The sequence below is a fragment of the Strigops habroptila genome, chromosome 8 (assembly GCF_004027225.2).
Source record: "Strigops habroptila isolate Jane chromosome 8, bStrHab1.2.pri, whole genome shotgun sequence".
Classification (NCBI taxonomy): Eukaryota; Metazoa; Chordata; class Aves; order Psittaciformes; family Psittacidae; genus Strigops; species Strigops habroptila.
In genome coordinates this window covers 8,169,295-8,192,694 of record NC_044284.2, presented here as the reverse complement: position 1 = coordinate 8,192,694, position 23,400 = coordinate 8,169,295, and the positions used below count along the sequence as shown (strand labels likewise).

Below are 23,400 nucleotides of genomic sequence, written 5' to 3'. Positions count from 1 at the left end.
TACTCAGTGGAATGTACATTTTGGAAACAAATCTGTGTGTTGGATTTATGCTGTTAGTGGCAATGTCACAGGCCAGATTTCATTTTAAAGTGGCAAGTTGTACATCTTAGAAGAGAACAAAATACGCACTTTTAAATGCAGTTTGCTAGCAGACCTGGAGATAATGTTTGGTGGTGTTTGTTCCTCTTGTTCTTCTGCCTCCTGTGCACTACTAGGCGCTAGTGGCTAACTCCAGAAGCTCACTGCCTGCTGCTGCCTTAACTGCCATCGCAGTGGAAGGTGAAACCTCTGACCATGTTCCCTGAAGTCATTAAATGATGCTTGTAATAGGAGTATGGCATTACAAGTGAGGCTTTTATGGCAGTGAAATATGACCTTTAATATATTTTTGCAGTTACAGTAAGGAAAGCAGTAAAACTGAAGGAACTCAGCTTCTGATGAAGTGCTTCATTAATGTATCACGAGTATTGACAATGCCAAGGTCATAATTTGCTTTGCAGCTGCACGAATTACCAGCCAGTTCCAAAATATGCTATTTTATGGGTGTTCTAGCTGGCAGGCTATTTAGAGGAGGGTGATTTGTTGAGCACTATTCTTTGGGCTTTATCCTTTCATGCTTTGGCTGTTACCATCGGTCTGCAACAAAACAATCTCTCCCAGCTGTCTGATTTTTTCACAGAGGGGTTATTAGCATTTCTAAGCCAGCTGATATGCCTAGGCAGTTCCCAAGCATATTAAACTGTTACATATTTCTCTTAGGAACGTGCAGTAGCCATTTTCCAACCAGGAGCCGAGTGCCAGTGCAAGCCAGTGGTGGCTGGGAGACTGGAGCAGTGTGTCTGAAGAGAAAGAGCTGGCAGCCAAGCTCCGCGGGGCCATGCGAGTGGTGCTGTGTTACGGTAGGGCATATGCTCTGTTCTTTGTTGCTGTGTGTTGAGGGGAGTGGTAAGCCTGTGGAACAGGACACCTTCGTTGTGGAAAAGAGTCAGAAATTATTCTTGAGCTTTAATACAGAGATGGCAATTTCTCGCCCTGCAAACGCACTATTACAGCTTGCACATCTGAAAAGGACTCGTGTTTAATACCTCTGTTTATAGGCACCTGGTTTGAAACACCTTACAGGGAGTCTAACCCTTCTTGAAAATCAGACACCTTAAGGTGTTTCAAAGCCCTTTTATATGTTGGTTTGGGTTTTTTTGGGGAGGGGGTAGGGGGAAGGCAGCCGGAAACTGATGAGTTCACAGAGCTTGAGTGGAAGATGTATGAAAGAGTATTGAAGTGCTGGCTGCCTGGTCATAGCTACATAGTCTGCATAGTCATACCTACGTAGTCTGCATGGTCATACCTACATAGTCATCTGGAGTTTGACAGTGTTTCAAAGAGCCTGGTCCGTTCAAAGCTAACAGAATGGTATCCCAAAATGGACAGAAACCAGCCACAAAATGAGTTAACTTCTTCCTCAGCTCATTGAATGAGTTGCCTAGTCAAGAATGAAGTCTGGATTCACGCGTAGGTAAGTGGTGGTGTCACGGAAATGGTATGAGAATGACAGAGGTATGGGGACCTTGATTTCCTCATTTATTGCTTTAGCCTTAAGTTTGCTGTACAAGAAATGTTGCTGCACCTCCAGACACTGTGCAGGGTGGAGTGTCTGTGGTGGACACCCTGCAAATCAGCCACAGCAGTGCCAGTACTGCTGGTTGTAGCTGGAGGAGGCAGATTTCTCTGCCTTCGGCTCTTTCCTGCTATAGATATTTTCCCTAATGCCAGCATGGATCAAACTCAGGTAGGTCTGCTCCAGATCAGGAAGTGCTGCCCCAGTTAATTAGAAATTACCTGAAATAAGAAGGTGCTGCAATACCTAGGTAGTGGAAGAGCCCAGGTAATATGCAGAGAAACATGAGTCAGGGAGGAGGCTAACTCATAACTGCTGTGGTCCTCTTCCCACAAGTGCTGCTGCCCTTCAGCACCTAAATAGGTATTTGAGGATGTGATTTTTTTGCCTGATCTACCTGATGTGTCCTGCTGTTTCCACTTGAAACATCTGATGAATTTTTTATCATCAAGGTGTGAGCCTGTCACATCTCTTCAGTGTTCAAGGGCGTGGGGTGAGTGGATCAGCAATGTGTGGTTTATTTCAGAGTTCTCATCTTTGGCTGTTCGTAGGAGAACAAAAGCCTTCCATGGAGATGATACGCCTGTCAGACTGGTAATCATCATCACTTTCCGTGAGGAGAGGAAGACCAGATTCACTGCTGAAGCAAACAGGCTAAAATAGGGTGCTAAAATGACACTGCAGTTTAGCACCCCAGCATTAGATTATTGTCTGTGCCCCCGCACCCCATTCGGAGGTGTGGGTAGTGTGCTGGTGACAGCCCAGCTCTGCTGGGACACGGCCCAGGCCAGGAGGCAAGGGAAGGGGAGCCCAACTGCTGCATCCACAGCTCCATGGTGTGTGGGAGCTGCCTGGGGTTGGTGCTGCAGCAGGAGGGATGCAACAGGCCACAGAGCAGCTCTGGAGTCACTTTTGACTTCCTTCTGGTTTGTGAGCAGTGAGTATACAGTGCACTTGTGCAATAAAAGAAGAGAAGGAAAGTGAGGAGCCAGGAAGAATAGCTCTTGTTTAATAAGCATTGGAAATACTTCTAGACTTCTAATTAAAAAATTAGGAAAATGTGAGCATTTATTGTTCCCATTAATACTTTGGGCTTTTTCTTTTTGCTGGTTGAATGAAGCATAACTTGTATTAATTTATTAAGTATTGTGCTTAGAGATGTTGGTTAGTCAGAGAACAGTCCAAACTACACTCCCATACACTGCATATTCTTATTTAATATACTTAACATTATTGTGTTTTAATTTGCTTCATGATAAAGAATAAATAAATATCCAAAGTCAGCTTTCATGGTGGCATGAAGCAATTGGTTGCACGCTCTCAGAAAGATTCATGAAATCTTGTTGTTTGCACCTGCCTACTTGACCCTACCTTGAATAAATTCTACACTTCTTAGCCAGGTTTATCCTAACTTAACATAGTGAGAGAGCTCTCAGAAAATACTGCCTTTTTTAACAGGTTTCATGAAACAAGGTGGCAAGATAGCAGAGACAGACCATTTCAGTACCTCCACTGGGGGAAAAGGGGCTGTAAAAGAAACTCAGCTTCTCTTAGAAGCCAAAAAAGCAGCAGTGCAAGCAGGTAAATCTCTTAGATACCAAAAGCAGTTCACCAACCACAGATTACAAAGTCTGAGACAAGTAGGCTTTCTCACCATGCTTGAACTGGTTACTTTATATGTAAATCAGTGGGGGGGAAAAAACACCCTCTGTTAAGCAGCAATTGTTTATAAGCTTTAATGCAACAGTAAATAAAATGTGAGAAAATGGTAAAAACCTAAATACAAGAGATTTTTCCATGCTTTTGAAAATGCTAGTTGTTTTCCAGATTCACAGTGGGATGTATAGGTAGCCCTACAACTCCTGTCAAACCCACTTCTCCCCCTCCTCACTGCACAGATGGGTGGCTGGGTGAATTAATGTGAATGTCTCTGAAGTGACTCCAGTATTTTCTGGGTTCTCAGAGTCATTTGACCAGAGAATCTTGCTCAGAACACTCAATATTTATGTGCAGAAATACTGAGGATCAGCCAGCACAGCCATCCGATTAATAGAAATACCAGAGACAGTGTTACATATATACTAATGCCTTTCTGCACCGTCACAGTATGCTGCCTGATAGTGTCACTGAGCCTGTTTTGAACTTGTATGAATGGGGGGGATAAAAGGAGGTTTTCTGTTGTTCTTATCTCCTTGGGTTTTTTTCTTTTTTTTGAGGAAAGCTTCCTGAAGTCATCAGTCAAAGGAAATTAATGTTAGGAAATGCACACTTTGGTTGCAAAGGATCCTGCACCAAGACAGGCTTGATTTCTGGTTCCAAAGGTTCTCCTGCGGATGCTGTAGTGTCTCAGCAGGGAAGCCTTCTGTCTGAAAAGAAAAGCTTGTAAAATGCATTTCTAAGATGTTAACAGGCAAAGATGCCTTTGTTCAGGCTGTTGTAAAATGCTGCTTGTGTTTGGTACAAATACAAACAAATAAAGAGACTTTCCACTAGATGGCCCTCCACATCAAACGTTGAACATGTTTCCCTGTAAACATGGGAACAATTTCTTGGCTTTGAATTTCACTTCAGGCTTTGTCAGCAAGCTTTTTATCCCATGATAGCTCAAGTCTCCTCCAGCCCTGGAACTGCGCAGCCCTATTCCTGCAACCCAATACCTACATTCAATTACCTTGTCTTTTTTCACTGTCAACCTGTACTCAGAGTATGTATGCTTAAAATCCTGCCTTCTCATATATGAGAGCTATATAAGTGGGTGTTAAATGTGCTTTTTATCCACATATAACAAAATGAGATCTGGGACTTAAGGTTGCGAGGTTATCATGCATATTCATGAACAGCCTTGTCATTTGTCTTGTTGTACCTATTCTCCTTAGCAGTTTTAGATCTGGCAGGATTTCCTAAGGGGGGAAAACCACACAGAACTGACATTACTCTCTTAACACTTAAAGAATTGCATTAATCAACCTGAGCTTTGACTTTGCTTGAAGAATTTTGAAAGATCCCTCTAATGATTGTGCCCATGACAAGCCAACAGGAGGCCACTTTTGGAAGTCTCTTCCTTGGGATGTGGCGGAGAATACTTCCTTGTATTTGTTCCTCCAGGTCACTGCTGTTTGCCCAAATTACACCTTCCTGTGCTTCTTGTATTTTGCTGATGCTGCCTAGTGTTAAATTGCTGCATGCTTGGCACAAGTCTCATCTTCCTGCCATGACCTCCATGGAAGTAAACTCCTTTCACACACAGCTCTTTTGAGTGCTAGTTATTCCCAGAGGTCAACTCACATATTATTAGTGGTACAAAACCACTTTTGTAAACGAACAGCTTTATAAACAAATGTGTGGCACAGACTGTGTCCAATTCTGCTGGTGTGCAGGTGCTTACAAAGGGAGTTTCACCAAGTAGCTGACCAGGACTTAATGTGAAACAGGTCCCTGGTGTAAACTTGATGCTTTGTGCACAAATGGCAACTCACAGCATTTGCAGGAACCACACAACAACTTGAGATGGAAACAGGCCTGAGGAAGAGACTGAGACCAAGGGTAAGGTGTTGCTGAGACTGGGTGTACTTCAGGTTGTGGTAAAGAAGGGGTTGAGGACTGCAATAAAAGCATGGGTTAGAAGAATTTTGTGTCCTGCCTCAGTGCAGCCCATAGAGCCCGTTGCAGAGCTGGGTGCTATTGCTGTCCTCTCAGTCCCTGCTGCTAATGATGGTATCCCAGCTAAGCAGGTTTGGAAATGTCTGCTGAAACAAAAGCAAAAGTTTTCCTTCACATTTTGTGAAGTGACCCATGGACTTTGGGTCTTAAACTGCTGCAAAATATGGAATAGGCTCAGGACAATTTGAAGCAACGAGTTACTTGGCTGGAAAAGGGCAAACAGCGATGCGAGGTACTAACAACTGATGCTGGCAGTAAGTAAATTAAAACTGTCACTAATAAGGTACATGTAGGGGGCATTCATCAAGCAATGCACAGAGGGGTTAAAAAGTTGAAATTAAGTGATGATAACCATCAAAAACAAAATAAGGAAACATTTTAATGTGTGCTTTTGTGAGTAGGCAAGAACTGGTGCCGTCACTGGGAAGGAAATGCAGCAGGTTAACAAGAATACAACTGAATATTGATGTGGGCTCTGGTGAGTGCTCTTTGTTTCACTGTGCTGCCTTCAAGGGGCTGGAATCAGTTTTCCTTGCTGAGAAGGGTGGTGTTGCTAAATGGTATTATGATAACATAATGAGAAATGAGAGCAGCTAAGTCTCGACAAGGCATCCAGCTCAAGTTAATTAGAATAGGAAAGTCATACTATGGTGCCAAGGGAAATAGTAAAAGCACAGATGGGGAGATTTGATTGCTTACTGAGGATTAGTGTGGTTAGTGCAGAGGTCTTAAAAGGACAAAGGGACAATCTGGACAACCTCAAGGCTGGAACCAGAAGCTGAGAAGAGATGTTGGCATGTGGATTACAGATAAAACAAATTTCGGGGCCACTACTAGTGTGAATTTGTGAAGGAAAAGGCAAGCTTTAGGGTTAACCCAACTTTTTTGTAATTATGGGAGCTAAGTCTGGGGAAAAGGGTGCCTGTACACAGTCATGGTTCGTCATAATAAATGCGATTATGCTCATACTGTAGTAGAGCCAAATCCAGGCCAGATCTGTTTAACAAAAGGTTATCCTGAGCCAAACTGTTCCCAGTCCAAGCCATGTGGCCCGTCCTTTGCAATGTTACAAGGCAGACGTGGTTCAAAGTGCACCTCAACACAGCAAGTGTTGAGAGGTGCCAGTCACAACTCTGCTGTGGTCCAGTAGCAAGAACCTGTCTGCTCTGGCCTGGAAGGGGAAAAAATGCATTTAGCACAGGACGGTGGCTTTTCCATGCTGCTTACAGCAGCCATAATCCCCTAACATCCAGTCCCTACAAAAGACTCTCTTCCTCCATACATCCTCTCATACTGGGTGTAATTCCTGCACGGATGTGAAGGCATGTACATAGGCTTACTGCATTTCTTGCTGTCTTCACTGGGACTGCATGCAGACACAGGAGGCCTGGGCCGATCAGCTCCCTAAGACAGGATTTGTACAGGAGAGACCCTCCCTCCATCCTATCACACCCCCCCAAAATACCCCTCACCCAACCAAGTAAAAAAGCTCAGGCCAGGCATGGAATATCCCTGAGAAGAGGAAAATGCTTGTCTGGAAGCAGAAAAAGGAAATTCCAGTGCAGATGAAAATGGAGGAAAAATTCCAGATTAGGGGGGGTCCTTAGAAAAATAAGTTGCACAAGTGTAGGAATATGTTTCTTTCCGCTTTTCAGCAGACTAGATGCTGCCTAACCTCTGACTGGCTCTCTGTCAGGTTAGAGATCTTCTTGCGCCTAAACAAAGAACACAGGCTGCCTGTTCCTAAGGCTACTCTATTAACTGAAAACAAAAACAGTAAATTAATTGGTAGTTCAGAGCTGCTTTTGTTGGGCCTCTTGCTGGAAATCAGTCCTGGTTATGCATACATTAGCAGAGAAGCTGGTCATTTACAGCATGCTAAAAGCAGAAAGGACAGCATGAAGGGTGGGTAGGAGGAGCTTACCCTCCTCCAGTTCATTTACAAAAACGAGTATCTTTCTATAATCCTGTATCCCTGCAGATACCCTGTGAGGCTCCAGGGACCCTATCATGAGTCTGACAAAGAGTTAACCCACTGCAATCTGTTTTCCAACAGGTTGAAAGGCTTTCCTTGGTTGGGAAAAAAATCCCCAGGCTGGTGTTTATTGACAGCTAAGAGGCATAGACCTCTATTTTGGGAACAGGAAGGGTGGGCCTGGGAATCTTGCCAGTAAACAACTTGGGGTTTAGCCTTAAGGGCCCTCTCACCTTCCTTTGGTTTGGCCTTACATGCCATTTGTCTCACTTCAGGGCTGAGGTCACTGCTGCTTTATTTTTAGCAAGGCATCAAGGTGAGACACTTGCTGCGAAACTGAATGTAGACTATGGGCCAGGCAGCTCCTGTGTCAGCCTGGGCAGACAGAGGAGTTCAATAACATTTGGTCTATGTGAAGCACCCGTGCTACTGGTGCTGCAGATCTGAGGCTAAGGGAGCAGAGGGGCTTCCCCTTACGCTGACTCCTCAGCTGCTGAGGCTGCCAACAGCAGAAATAGCCTTAGATGCATGTTTGCTTTGCCTAAAAGTGGGGTTCAGTGATGCATATCAGAAACTGCCTCACAGAGGGTGTTGACAGGAGCTGAAGAGGTTCACAAATAGGCAGTGTAAGAGACTTTCAGGACAGATAGCTAGGGATGAAAAGAGGCATTCTGTGTCTCATTTTTGCCATCACTTCAATCTCCAATAGCAGGCAGGAGAGATAAATAAGTAGAGAGACAGTCTCAGCTCAGAAATTTATGTGGAAGAAACTGGCACGGTACTTGGCAGGAAATGAAGAGACAGAGTGGCTGGGGTTGAGGTGGTGTCCTGGGGGATGGCACACGTAATCCCACAGCTGCTGTGCTAGAGCTGTAGCTGGCACTGATGTAACAGTGCTAGTTTGAATGCAGCTTGGGCAAGATCCAAAAACAAGAGAATATTGTGAGCTTCCCAGGGAAGCTAATTGTTTGGAAGGGGAAGGACTCATGGGGCAGCTAAGTATACTGGAGTGATCACCAGAACATCTGATGGTAGTAGCACTTCCAGGAATGGGAGCTGCACAGTGGTGTGTGCCCCTGAACTACTTCAGAGCATCGCTGGGGGACTTCAGTGGAAGACTGCAGTTCTGATCTGGTTCAACTCACAGTTTGTTAAAATGGCTCATTAAAATGGGTTGCTGGTTCATTTAAGTTTTCTTCTTGTAGATGCTGCAGTTTTCTCCATCTTTACATCCTTCTTAGGTGCAATTCATTGTGCTGGGCTGGCACCGATATGTTTTCTTTGGAGCAAGAAACTGCTGCCTCATGGGAGGGAAGAGCAGCTCAATTAAAAGCACCTACAAATTCCTGAGGAAATGCTAAGAAGGGCTTAGAAAGATTGATTGTTTTCTAGTCACTTCTAGTAACTTTAAATATAATGAACTTTTAGAGGATGGGCATTTGCCTGTGGATAGATGAGCTATACCTGAGCTACCTGGAGGCAGTTTGGAGCTGGCTACCATGCTAGGAGGTAGCACTGCTTATGAAAGCATAGACAGACTGAAAAGGGAGGTATGTTGGCCCTAAAACAAGACTCAGGAGATGAAATTCTCATTTCTGGCTCTGCCACTGCTTTTCAGTATGATTTGTGTTAAATTGCTGAAAATGCACCTGGCCTCAGTTCTTCACCAGGCACCATTGTACCTTTGTTCACAGAGCCTTTGTTGGCTCTAGGTGCTGCTGATGACAATAGCAAAAAAAATAAAGGATTTATCTTCTCCGGTGTTCCTCACACACATCCTTTCATGAACTGGAATCTGTACTGAAGAACAAAGAAACAAGTAATTAAACTAGAAATAAAAGTGGCTGTGTTTAGTGAAGATCTCAGCTTGCTGGCTGCCTTGGCAATGTTCTCTCCGTGCTTCAATCTCTCCCTGTTGTTAGCTGTAACTCTGCCAGTTTGGTGAGAAGTTCTGAGCACACCAGGGTGAGATGTGCTCTCTGCCTTTGTGCCTATGGAGGTCACCAGGAGAGCGAGGCTGAAGTGGCTTTACATAGCCCAGTAAGTGGTAGTTGTGTCTAAAACCAACAATATCTCTTTTCTTTACAAGTTGGGAGCATTTGTGTTCCAACATGCGTGTTCCTACGCATTCCCTAGCATTGCTTTCCTGCCATGAAGTCTGAATCTTGTGTGAGAGGACAGAGTATTGCTATGGAAATGAGTGGGAACAGTACAAAGCTGCTGATGAGAGAACAAGGCAGAGTGAGGCTTCATGTGGAGAAAATCTAATTTTTAGGCACCTGTGCTGGCTAAGTAACAAAGGGGCTGCTGGGAAGGGACAACAGAGCTTGTGAATGGCACTGTGTATGCAACCCACGGCATATCCCTCACTTGGCTAATAAGAGATGGTGACTCTAATTCAGCACATGCTGGTAGTTAATCTCTCTGCCATATGGCGGCTGTGCCTGGCACCTGCTTCATCAGTGTGAGGTAAGGTCAGCATCTCCCTGTGGGCAGAGGTATTTCAGAGAATCAGTGTTGTTTCATCATCTTTGCCACCCAGGGACCACTGCTGTTGCTAGGTACAGCACTGGAAACTGAGAAGGAGCATCCTAATTTTGGCAGTGAGGCTCCTTCCTCCCCAGGTTGGTGCTGTGTCTTGTGCTATTCCGTGCCTGTACAGATTGTATCCGTTCATTCACAGCCTGTCATCAAGAGTCATGAATAGGAAGAGATAACGTATTTTCTTTCACACTGTGTTTTTCCTCCCTTTTTTATTTCTACTCCACTTCTAGCATGTTTCCTTCCATCTTGATTCCTATATTGCCTTTGCTGTGACAGTGCACAGCTGTGGCAGGGGTCCTCCTGTCTGCTGCATCACTATTAAAGCCCCTGCCTGTCTGCCTCTATATGCCAACCTGTCTTTTCTACCCTTTTTTCTTTTCATCTCTCTTCTGGTATCTCATTTTAACTTGCAGTTTACACTCTCCAGCCATCTGTCTCTCTTCTCATCAAATCATCCTTCAAGGAAATCCCATACTAAATCTCTCCTGTCCTGCCTGGCTTTTTACATGAGACAAAACATGTTAGGACAGGGACGTAGCAAGATAACTTCTGATTTTCCCTGCCTGCAGCAGTTCTTTCTAGGCGATGTTAGAGATCATTGCTGGTGAGACAGGACAGAGACATACAATTTTCAGTGCCAGTCACAACCAGAAAGACATACAGCCTGAGATGCAAAGATGCTCTTAGGAGATTGGTTGATGTATGTAGCTCCCTCATTTGAAAAGCTTTCTCTCAGGAGAAGGAAGTTTCTTCCTGACTTAAAAAAGGAGTCAAGGAGCCATGGATTCAGATGTGTATTTCTAGTTCTGCTCATGGGTCTGTGTGATATTAAATATGGGCTTAATCTCTTCTGATAGCTGCTAAATCCTCAGATAAGAGTGATATGTTATTGTTCTTTACCTAAAGGGCTTAGATTTCTGCAGGTATTTCCTGTTAATGCCAATGTTGTATAGTGTTTGACATTTCAGAAAGGTTCCTCCTTACAAATTAAACTGCTTTAGGAAGGCAGGCTAATATTTTAAAAATAAGCCTTATTTAGTAGGCTTTCTCAAATGCATTGCTATGAAAAGTAGGTAGGCAGTAGAAATCATTAAGGATGGTTTCTCTTAGTGTCTTGTGAATCTGTCCATAAATGACCATAAATGTAAAGTAGCATCTGTTTGCTATAAATCCCTGGTCGCATCTGCAGCTTCTGAGCTGCAGCTTGTTTCTGCAGCACATGAAAACCTCTTAGTGAATGAATCACATAGATCCTTTCAGCACGAAAGAGGCACTGTGGCAGAGGAGGAAAACCTTGCTTTTCCTTGCCAGGCTCAGGAATTGAGGGTGAGTTCTGCGAGCTGCAGCTCACAGCAGCCAGGGCTAAGCAGTGACCTGCAGGAAAGCAGGTGGTGTATAGGACTTACAGGCACTGTTTTTTCCTCAGTTTGTGTTACTTTTCTAACCTTTTGTTGAAATATTTGGCAAATACTCCAAAATGTTTCTGACATCCAGCTTAATTGTGACTATTGCACCTGCAAGGCAGATTTGGTACAAAATTTATCCTTGCCTTTGTGATGACTGCAGCCTGATGCTATTTGGAATTAGAAGAATCAGGGATTTAATGCTGAGTCCTCCCAGTCACTTTCTCAATGTCCTCTCTTTTGTTGGGAGCCTCAACAAAATGTCGTCAAACCAGCACTTTTTAATCCCTGTTTTCTTTTGTTTCTGGTTTCATTTGACCTTTAAAGTCATCGCAATCTGAGTTTAGTTTTCACACCCATTTCTTGACTTCCTTAACTTCAGTTGCTATGCCTGATTTGTGAACTTTGTACAATTGCAAGAGCAATGCATATGTGTTTTATCTATAGCAAATAACAAGCAAGGCGCTGAACAACTCTAGTTGTGAAGCCAAGTGGAGATAGATAGCTGAGGCATGGAGACCGGGATGGTAGGACTAGAAAAGTCAAGCTGTACCTCTCCCCTGTGGATCCTGACCCTGAAGGGGTTTGCAGAAGAGTTTCGAGGGGATCTTAAAGTTTAGAGAAAAAGTTGTCTTTTAACTGACTTTCTATTTAAAGGAGAAGAAAGAGGGAAAGCTCAACCAGAAAAACAGAACAGTTAAGCTGTTCTGATGACTTGGTCTTTTTACTGACAGCAACTCGTTTTTCCCAGAGTGAGAATATGGACACAGGCAGGAAGTCATTAGGGCTGGTTCTCCCTGCCCTGCTGGGAGGAGCTGGCCTTTTCATGGGCACTTAGCTATTCACCAGCAAGTGAGATGCCTTCTGGACCTAGATGAGCCTGGAAGGGGAGCATTCATGACAGGAAGTTGAAGAAACTGCAATAGCACATGAAGGCTTCTGAGAGCATGGCTCTGTTAACTAAACATAGCTGGAAATACCCCCATGAAACAACATACCAGTGAATATGTTGATTTGTTGGACCCAACTGTCTCATCCAAAACATTTCTGTTCAGGGAGCTGGTGGTGGACTCTGAGGCAGCCTTTCTGCAGTGCTGTCCTTGGGCTTCTGGCCAGGCAGATCGATCTCTGGGACAGACCCAAAGCAGAGAATCATTTTCTAGGCTAGGACCTGGTGAGTGATGCTGGAATAGGCAGCCATGTCAAAGACTCCATGCTGATGATGAGACAGTGACATGATGGCACTACGGAACCACAGAAGTGAATGTGAGCATGCAATTTAGTCACACACTTCCTCTGTGTATCCCCTCCTAACACAATCTCTGGGGATGAAGGGCTAGGAAAATTGTAGCATTATTCTGGTTGGCTTCCCTTTCCTGTATGATGCTTTCCTGTTGAATCGGTTAGACCTAACTCCTTGTGATTTAGGAAGCTTCCTTATCTGTGTACAAAGTGAAGTCCATACCAACTGCTGTAAGACAGTAATATTTCTGACCTTTTCTGTGCAATTTGACAATACCTGTTTATAGTCCATAACAGAATATAATGTAGTACGGTCGTTGCTGGATGTACAGGTTCAGTATGGCTGAATGATTGCTTACTTACATCTCCCAAACTCAACAGATAACTAAGCTTTCAGTGGGATGTTGATTGAAGCAGAAATGAGTAAAGTAATTAACAGTGCGTGATTCAGATTGAAAATCAATACAGACTGTATCGAACCAGAATAAGAACCAGAAGAGGGTCTGCTAATACTGTAGGTCTGACTCAGCAAGATATATAAAAAGTGCATCCACCTAACATAAATGTAGCAGAGACCATTTAAAAAAAATCAATAACTAGAACATTAAGCCCAGGATTACAGGAAATTGCAGGAGAGTCATTCAGGTTGGCACCACAAAACATGGAACACAGAGACATAATCGCAAGGAGCTAAGGTCAGTATCCTCAGGAGTGGTCTTCAGAGCTACCGGCCATGCGAATGGTCCAGCTGTGGAAAAGCCTCCCAGGCTTATGAAAATGAAAGGAGACAGCAATCAGATGTTCTCCAGAGCAGCCTATTCTGCGTGTGTATCATTGTGCCAAGACACCAACCTTTACCATTTTTAAGTATAGCAGAACTATACTGAACAGTTATGAGCCCTTGTGGAAATCTGAGATAAGTGGTTTGTCTGGGCTTGCCCAGGTCTGATGGGATTGAATCTGTCTTCCAGTTATTTGCTGTTCTCCATTTTTGTAAAACTAAAGCCTGCATGCGTTCCTAAGACACTTACAGTACATGGTTAAAGCTGAACAAGGTCATGCCATAGGACTTACTCTACCATCCGCAGGCTGTGGCAGATGAATAGATGAGCACAGGGTAAGCAAGGCTGTGAACCTTTGATGTCTCATGGGCTCTGTGGTACTCTGCATGTGAGCTAAACAAGAGAGTCATGAGCTACTTTGCATTTGTCACGAGGGTGTCATGAGCTGAGAGTGAACCTGCTGCTCTCAGCTACTGCAGAATAGGTAGGAAGTTTGTACCTTTGCTTACCTTACCCATTGCTTACCTTACATTATTCACATTTATGCTTTCATGGGTATAGAAGTGGATTTTTAAAAGGTGGTTCAGTTGAAGGTTGCTGGAGTTACCACTTTTGCTTTGCTCCTTTCGGTAGCGAGGATGTCAATGTTTGTTACCCTCCTAGATGTAGCTGGGACTTCTATAGCTTACAATAACCAGCTCTTTCATCCAAGAAAAAGACATAGCTCTGCTATAAGGATGTTGTTTTCAGGCATCAGAAGAAAAATAATTAAAGTGAAAAAATAAGAACTATTTATTAATTCAAAAACTACATGTAAACAACAGACCCTTGAGATATGTATTTTCAGAACTGTGTAACACCACTCTGTGAAATACTTGGCAGCATTAGACACTCCTATAAATGCCAGCAGGTCATTGTATATAGTATTTGCATTTATTTTTCTATCAGCCAAAAGTGTGCAGCTGAGATGACAATGAACTGTTTTGTTTGTTCACATTTAATCCTAGCCAGCTGGTGGAAAATACAGCTGTGATTTTATGTGGAAAGGAAAGAATCTGCCCACTGATAGGACATCCTTGGAATGCCATGAGCTGGGAGGTGTCAAACACTTCCACCATTAACAGAGGTCTGAAGTTGTGGTTGGAGGTGATTTGCACACACTTGAGTTTTCATGGCTTCCCTTCCATTTTGCAATAATAGTATAATTCAGCAGTTTAGATGTTTGAGTGCTGCTGTTTACTTAAGGTATTAACTGTGTTGGGACACATGGATAGATGCAGGCCATGATCCTGAAGCCAAATGTGTGATTGCATCAATATTGCTCACACACTTTTCAGTGGATGCAGTATTGAGTGAGCAGAAATAATCACCTTCTCTTTTGCCTAGGCAGGCACCATACCAACTGAAATGCTGTGCTTAAAATTAGCATGGGTTTTTCCTTCTATCCCTTTGTTCCAGATGGTGAAGCCTGTCAAACTGTCTTAACACACAGTTCCATGAGTGCCAAATACCAGTGTGTAAGCAAATGAAATGCACATGAGATTTGGTGACTGATGCTGAGTTTCATAAGCAGTCTGCTTTGTTACTTGGCGTGCCCCGAGACAGCATGTCCATGGCACATCACGACTTTCTGAGAGGTGAGACTATGCACTGGCTCCCTGGGAAGGAAGCACACTGCATTGCTGTAAGCTGGTACTGCTGGGGAAGTCAGGAATACAGTAATACCATGCTCAGTAAGGAGTTGCATTCCCTCTGCTCTTGTAGCATCAGTAGTAAAATATGTATTACCTGAGAGGAGAAGGAAGATGATACTTGAAACAACAGTTAAAGATTTGACCATGCTGGTGAATGTGGGAGGTCCTGGAAAACTTGTCAGGACTGCCCAAAAGATTGTCTGAACTTAGACATTAATTTATTTAAGTGCCTGGAAGAACTCCAGAAGTTCCTTCTCCACAGTCCAGATCCTTCACAATCCTCTCATTGCACCCCCAGCTCTGACACTGAGATCTGATAGTAAAAGCAGTGCAGTGCAGCAGCATGCTGGCCAGTAGTCCAAGAACTGGTCTCCAAACGGATGTTGGAAATGCCAAGTCTGCTGTAGGGTATGCTGGTACATTATAGGGTATGGCACTCATCCCAGGCAATTCACAGATTGACTGTCAGTCTGCAATAGATGAGAATTCAGTATGTGTATATCAGGCAGTTAAAAAGGCACAGGAAGGCTTGTCATCTATAAATAACATGATTCGATTCACTGAAGCAAAAATGTCATCTATAAATAAGGTAATTCCATTCAGTAGAGCCATTGTGATACAATTTTACAACATGACTGAGAACCATTTATATTGATCACTTCAAATCAATTGTGTTGTTGAATACAGATTGGTACAATACATCACCCAATCACGTTTATGACTCTCCTACATCAGTACACATGGAATGTTGTTCTGTATCATTGGATATTTGATTAATCAAGTTAATACCTCATCTGCCTCATTGCTGTGATTATGTGATGGGAACAAAGTCAAGTTACTGAAAATGATCAACCTCTACACTACCTCTACGGCTTCATCACCTCTTCTGATCCAAGAGCTAGCTGAGGGATTTAGACTTTAATAAACACACAAAGATTCATTATCTTGTCTAAACATTGGATTTTGCAGAAAGAAAAGAAAATCTCCATTTTAGGCAAAAACATCTTTTGCCACAGAATTCACTTACAAGTTTCAACTTTCTGTTCTTGATCAGAGCTGGTAGAATTTGCTGCAGAAATCACTTTGCTTCCACAGGCTTTTTGCATCCTTATTTGCCTTTCTAAGGACTCAGTGTAGAAGATCTTGCTTTCTCCAAGTCAAATAGTCATCCGAAAATCCTAAGGAAATGAACTTCTCTGACGCTGCTTTGGTAGAGAGAGTGAATGCAACTATGTACTGCTACAGGGAGACAGACTTCAACACTTCCTCAAATTCGGATGATGCTTCTTTGGACTATTTGCTGGAGGAATGGTCTCTATACCTATCAGGCACAAAAATGAAGATGTTTTTAATCCCTCCAGTTGTCTGCCTCATGGCAGGTATCCTCGTCATTCCTACCATCTTGTCTGTGATCTTCTCTAGGTGTAGCATCCGCCGGGAAACAAGGTACATGCTGCTGGGAAATGCTCTGCTTTTCGATCTAATCTACCTGTTGTTCTACACCCTGTCATCTGCTCTCAATGCAGCACAAGTACATTTCCCCAAGGAAGCTTGTGTCCTCTTACTGTTTTTGCTAGCAGTGGCTAACTGTGGAGGACTGTTCACAGCTGCAGCAGTAGTCTTGGACACATACATAGCTGTTCTGTTTCCCTTGCGTTACATTTCTATTTTGCCTCCTTCACGAACTAAAAAAGTTATTGTATTACTATGGGTGTGTGCTGGGGCTTTCCCTGGGATTTTCTTCTCGGTGCTATCGAGCACTCACAGCTTTGTGCCCTGTGCCCTGGAAATGTGCTCGCTTCCAGTAATACTAATATTAACTCCAAATGGGACTGATGCTGTGAAACTCTGTTTCTGGCTTTCTACCTTGGTTATATTTCTCTGCCTGGCTCTAATGTTTTGCTGCTACGCTATTATGTATTTTAAAACCAAACAATCAGGTATATGGGAGAGCATCTGCTCCAGAGCCAGTGTAACGTTCTTAATGCACAACACTGTGTTATTTTTTCATTTCTTGCCACTCATGGCCCTTTTTGTAGGATCATTCTTCTGTGTTAACGTTGTTGTCAAAATGAGGGTAGGAATCTGGATCTCCCTGACAGTCTGCAATGTCCTGATGATTCTGCCTAAAATTTTGTTCCCTTTTCTGTATGGGCTTCGATACAGAGAGATCTCAGCATCTCTCAAGTCCATTGTCAGAAGAGAGCATCTTCGCCTGGTGTCACCTATTCCATCACCATTCTGAGCCAACACAAAGCACAGCCATAGCAGAGGAGTTCTTAGCATGCAAGCCTGATGGAACTCAGCTTCTGAGGAACTGATCTGAAGAAGTGATGGACTTACGTCAGAGAAGACATGGGTTGATCACTCTGACTCCTTGGTGCCAGAAGACCCCAGATCTTTCGCTCCACCACAGCTGAGAATACAGTGAACACTACCCTTGACAAAGTTCTAAGCTTTGTTCTGATGTGGGAAGGCAGTATCTTTTGAAGGAGCTACTGAATCAAGATCATTTTCACCCACCTGTGTCAGATGCACTTCTGGAAAATAGATGATACAAAACAAAAGTGGTAACCACAGGTCTACTGACAGCATGACCTACAGCAGAGAGAGTCCTTAACCAAGCTTGCTGTGGGCAGAACAGCTATGTCTTTCATTTGCACTTGCAAGGTTGGTAGCCAATGTCCTATTCTTTAAAACACAGACCCAGTGGTGCCTCTGCAAACTGCTGCACTCAGTGAAATGCTATGCTGCATCTTGTGCAGTGCGCTAGTGTATTAGCTGCCTTATGGATTCTGTCTGACAACCGGCAAAACACTGACTTCTTATAAAATCTCTTCTGATGGGAAGTCACCTTTGATCAGTGTCCACTGGGCAGCCCAGCTCGTGATGGTGTCGGGGAGTGACAGGAATAGATGTGCCGCTCTGTGAGGGAGGACAAGCCTGGAGCAGTAGGTGGCAGTGCCTTCCTGCAGGGTGCAGGCAGGGTGGCTGCGGGCACCCTGGGTCAGCCCAGAGCCCTGGCTCCCTCCCTGCTGGGCCCATGATGATGCAACCAGACAAGGCTGAGCCCAGCTGGGCAGAGGTGTACCCATAGCATGGCTCAGGCATGACCTGAGACGAGGGACTAAGCATAAACACTGCTTCTGAGTCCTCACTGAGTCATCTCCCAGTTCTGGCTCACAAAAGTCTCTAGCAGCCTGATCCCAAGTTAGAGCTGCGCTTCCATATCAGAGCTGGTGTTGGGTACCTGCCACCAAACCCCATGGAAGGTCAGGAGGAGAGGTGGCAGAGGCTGTTGATGTACTGAGGGGCAAGAAAGATGATACGTTGTTAAGAGCCTTTTAGGTTTTCCAGATCAGCCACCTACCTACAGAAGATGAGTGAAACACATTTTTCATCTTTAAAGAAGCCAGAATTTCATTAGACGTAGATATCAGTGTGGGAAATTTAAACTGCAGTGCCATTCCTTGGACTTGAGAAAAGAGCTTTTGTATTTCTATAAATAGTGTTTTAGAATTTGTTACTTTTTGTACAAAAATGCATTGGGCTTAAAAAGAAGGCATTAGAAAATGGTCCTTGGTTTCACTCTATGCCATCTTTCCATGTGTGCAGACTCTCTCCACCTTCTATTTGCTTAAAGCAATATACAGAAAGTGCTGAATGTGGATTTGGGGTATTTCACACTCATATGAAGACTGCGAGTCACGAGGAGAGCAGCGTCTGGTTGCATGAGATGTTTTTCTGGCAGTGAAGCCTGTTTGAGATGTTCCTGCTGACCTCCTTCTCTCCTCATTCCCAAACTGCTTGTTGCTCTCCTCACATTACAGTGTCTGCTCTCTCCAGTTTGCTGATACAACTGCTTCTGGGGTTGCAGGTTAAAAATACCTGTCCAAAGACAAGTGGTGGTGTTTTGACCGAGATTATCCCAGTGATCTGTGTTATAGGATGTTCTGCAAACAGCTGTCTCAGCACAACTGAGGGGGTAACAAATTCCAGTTCAGAGGTGGAAATGAGCAGGGACATTTTGGAGGCTTTGCTGCTAAGGTACACTTACAGTGTAAGAGCATCTCTCAGATAAAGCTGTTGCAAATAAACTTTAATATTGTGTATTTGCTTAACCATGGTTCCGTGCTTCTCAAAGCTCTTCAATAAAAACAAATAGGACCTAGAAGTTGCTTTTTACTGGCTGCTTTTATTTTTCTCTGAGATGAACGTACCATAGACATCCATCACACAAGCTATGTTTGTGTAAAGACTTCATATTCAGCCTATAACAGGACTCTTCCATAACACTGAGAAGGATGGGGAAAATGTCTGTATACTGGATCGGGTGCTTTCTGCTAAATCCCTTTAGCATGTGGTATGATCAAGACTGGAAGAGGTACCCGCAGCTCCACAGGCTGCTCGTATCCTAGCCCGAATCTTTATGCCAATGCCCATTGACAAAGATGTCAATAACTTCCAGGTTGTTTCGTCCATGCAGGTTCTTTCAAGCTTTATTACCTGAAGTTTACCTATATTGTAAATTTTCCTGCTAAGTAGTAAAGATAGCTGTGTAAATAGTGTAAAGTAAGGTCGTTCTATATATAGCCATCGGTGACTTTGAGTAGCGGCAGGTTAATAGTACCTGATCTGCCTGCTAACATCCCTCAATTATGAAGTTAATCTCCAGGATAGGCTCAGGTAGGATTATATTGCCAATTCTGTAACTCTTTCTTACAAGCACATCACCTGCACATGTTTAGAGACAACTAGAAGTTTAGTAACATAAAGAAGGATGCTGAAAGACAGAGGCAGTGAATTGGTGACTGTGGCAAGTTTAGGTATGTATGAAATCAGTCTGCAGTGGTATCATAAGGCCCAGGCAAACAAAACACTGCTTTGTGGAAATTACCTGCTAAGAAAGATGAATAAAATAATCTTATTCATGTCCTTGAAATTGTTCCCTAAAATGGGTGTTTGCCTAGAAAAGATACTAGTTGAACTGAAATTAGTGAAATAAAATGTATTTCTAAAAAGGTCACCTGCACTGCGAGTTGGTATTTTACTAACCCACTTTAAGGGGGTTTAACATCAAATGGTAAGTTTTTCTTAAGTGACTGCTTGTAGACAACTTCTTCCCATGGAATATTACTACACTGATAGGTACAAAAAAGCCGTATGTTACAGAAGGCCTAGAAGAAACACACCATACACTGGAGTAATTTGCCTTGGGCATTTCCCCAGTCTGTCTGAATAGGAACAAAGGAGTCACTAGGATGTCATAAGCACTATTGTGCTATAATTCTTTTCATACATGTCTTGACTTTGTCTTACAGCTTGTTAGGCTTCTTTATTTGCCAGAACCTCATGGCTGTAGTGATTAGCAATCTTATAAGGATGTCTGTCTCCACAAAAGCTCTGGAAATTCAAACTGAGACTGTTTACCAGAGCGCAGCTATCGATCTCTCCCAGGTCACATAAGTGAACTTCTTGGCTGTCACTGTGCCTGTAGCATTTTAATTTAAAGTGAAATGGAGAGCAGTTGACTTTAACATGTGATTTGGCAGCTGGGGGCAGTAATCCTTTAATGAATTGCAATAGCATGAATCACTAAAGGTATTCTAACTTAGAGCCTAAATATATTCCTGGTCGGTTTCTGCCCTCTTTTCTTGTGCCAACATTGTCGTCTTGCTCACTACTGCTCTCTTCCCTCTTTCAATTGGATTTACAGGGTAGTTCACTGCTATCTGTAACCTGCAGACTGAAGGGAGTCAGACCTGCATTCCAGGGGCTGGGGCGGTGCCATACAGCAGTGTAGAAATACTTAGATCTGCAGTGAGGTCTGTGCCTCTCATGAGATCAGTTTCAGCATCACAAGGTACAGAGAATCTCCAGACAGATAAACAAGCACACAGCTTTGGATTTGCGCTTTAGTCCATTTGCAACTATTTGAGCAATTATTTGGTTAAACTAATTAACCTCCTGCAGTTCTAGTAATTTAATATTTATGGAGTGTCTACTCCTGCTCCATCGGTTGGCTGTGGTATTTTCTAAGGGAGGTTTAATATGGTAATAGATCAGAAGGAAAATGGCACTTGCCTGCTTGCACTGGAGGTAGCCCAGAGAATGGCTTTAACCTGACAGAGGGGAGATTGAGATGAGCTCTTAGGCAGAAGTTCTTCCCTGTGAGGGTGCTGAGGCGCTGGCACAGGGTGCCCAGAGAAGCTGTGGCTGCCCCATCCCTGGCAGTGTTCAAGGCCAGGCTGGACACAGGGGCTTGGAGCAACCTGCTCTAGTGGAAGGTGTCCCTGCCCATGGCAGCGGGTTGGAACTGGATGAGCTTTAAGGTCCCTTCCAACCCAAACCAGTCTGGGATTCTATGATTCTGTGAACACCGGGGCTATGTCCCAGCACTGAAGAACAGCACCACCTGCCCCTGTGGTAGGTCACGCAGCTCCCACAGGGAGTTCTCTGCTCTTTGCTTCGCTAGTCACTGGTTTTGTACACCGAGATACTGTATGTTCTTTGGACAGAAACTGTGGTTGTGGCCGTTCCCTGTGGGAGGTGGGTATGAATGACAGATGAGAGAGAGCCCCTGATAGGAAAAAGAAATTACAAGTTTCCTTGAATCTTGATTTCTGTTGTCTCCTGTCTCCACCTCCAGCTCACTGCTGTTAACTGAGGGCACAGCATGTCTCATTCTTGCCATTTTTTCACAAAGTGTCATGATTTTTGGTGTTTTCATAAAACTACTGTTTTCATTTTTCAATATGCCCTTCAGATTGCAACATGAATCTGAAAGCTACAAAGAGCAGGAAGGGAAATAAAAACAACTCTTTCAGGAACTGCTATTAAAACATCAGAATTGTTGAGAGGCTCTCATGAGTTAGGAGAGGGAAAGGAGCCAAGCTGTGGTTCTGCTGTCTCGTATTTGTCAGTGACGGGTGGTCTGGCATCTGCTTGCCTAAGGTCTGCAGGTATGGCTAGGGAGCCATCACAGGAGAGACAAGGATAGAGTTAAGAACTTGTATCTGGAAGTTTATTTGAACAATTTTTTTTCCAACTCAGTGGATTATTTTTCTCCAGAGAAAAAATACAAGTTCTGTTGCTGACATCATTGGGAGAAAATCAGCAACTAACTCCTGAGGGCTACTGGTTTTTAGGATGATGCCCAGTAGGAGGAACTGGTTAGCTTCAGCAGCCCGTATTACTAGCGGCGAAGATAAAGAAATGCAGCTCCTCAAATGGAAAGGGAAACTTTCCCCATTCATCCACCTTCTCTGTTCCTGTAGAGCAGCCGGTACTGCTACTCAACTCAAAGGTGCTGTTCTTCACAAAAACCTTTAGAAATAAAATACTCCTTTTAGAGGGCATCTCTTCATGTCCTCTGAAAAGTTCAGTGGGGTGGGACAGTCTTGGACCAGCATGGAAGCATGAGGAGTGCTGCACCCTGCAGATCAACAGGAACATGAAGAAGGAAGAGGACCTGTTAAAAATAGTTGAGAGCGGAAGGACTGCGGGAAAACTCCAGTAACAAAATGTGGGATTGGCTGGAATTACAGAAGTGAGCTTCAAAGTGTGGGGCAAACTGCAGAAGAGAGGATTTCTTGCAGTCTTTCTGAGGGAAGGACAGGGTGGAGCCCTGTTGGGGGCATGTACCTACACCCCGGGTTGCATCTGCCCTGCTCAGCATGCGGTACCCCAGACAGGCCCTGCCGTACCCCAGAGCCCTCTGGCATTACTGTGCTGAAATTCAGGAACCCATGTTGTTTTCTCAGCCCAACATAAGAGAAATATGATTTCTGATACTGTATAAGGCAAAAGGAGAGGCTGGAGAGGGGGAGAGGCTGGAAGGCGTCACTGCTCTCTGCTTGGACAGATTTGTTTTGCACAATGTTTTCTGTCTTGATTTAATAGTGAATTGGCTCTTTCCATCAACTGGGCAGGGGAGGAGGGACAGGAATGTGTTCCCAGCCTTTGGCCAAGAGTGTCCCAAAGCGATCCGGGCGTGACCTCTTCAGTGTTTATTTTCCTTTCTCTACAACTGACCCAGATGCTGGGACTTGAGATTCGTGCCCTCTTGGCCTGCTGAACATTTGTCCCTTCTGGTACAGCATGTGATGGTCCCGGGAATCAGGCTGGGAACAGTACCTGGAACTGTTTTTCTCTCCAACAGGCTGTTCTGTCCGTTTGCATTCCAGGAAATCCAAACCCGTGAGAAACATCCTGGGAGAGCACTGCCACCCAGTGGGGATGGAGGCATGGGTGCGAGCAGCCGGGGACACCAGTATTCCATTTGTGTTCAGCGGCAGGGAGAGAACAGTAAAGCACCCCAGAATACAATAAGAGGGAAACTTGGTTTTAGAATCACAGAATGGTTTGGGTTGGAAGGCAGCTTAAAGCTCATCCAGTTCCAACCCGCTGCCACGGGCAGGGGCACCTTCCACTAGAGCAGGTTGCTCCAAGCCCCTGTGTCCAACCTGGCCTTGAACACTGCCAG

General features: G+C 44.0%; 2 protein-coding genes across 3 annotated transcripts in view; both read left to right on the top strand.

Moving 5' to 3' along the window:
• Positions 1-810: 810 nt before the first annotated feature.
• KLHL24 (kelch like family member 24) overlaps positions 811-23,400 on the top strand; it is an 82,838-nt gene continuing 60,248 nt past the window's right edge. The window contains exon 1 of one of the 2 annotated variants that reach the window (XM_030496354.1): positions 811-899. The gene's annotated coding sequence lies outside the window, so the exon portion shown is untranslated. The remainder of the gene's footprint in view (positions 900-23,400) is intronic. The other variant, XM_030496351.1, reaches the window with a different exon arrangement.
• GPR148 (G protein-coupled receptor 148) lies at positions 16,102-17,160 on the top strand. The gene has a single exon (XM_030494929.1). The coding sequence runs from the start codon at positions 16,102-16,104 to the stop codon at positions 17,158-17,160; it is 1,059 nt and encodes a 352-aa protein (XP_030350789.1).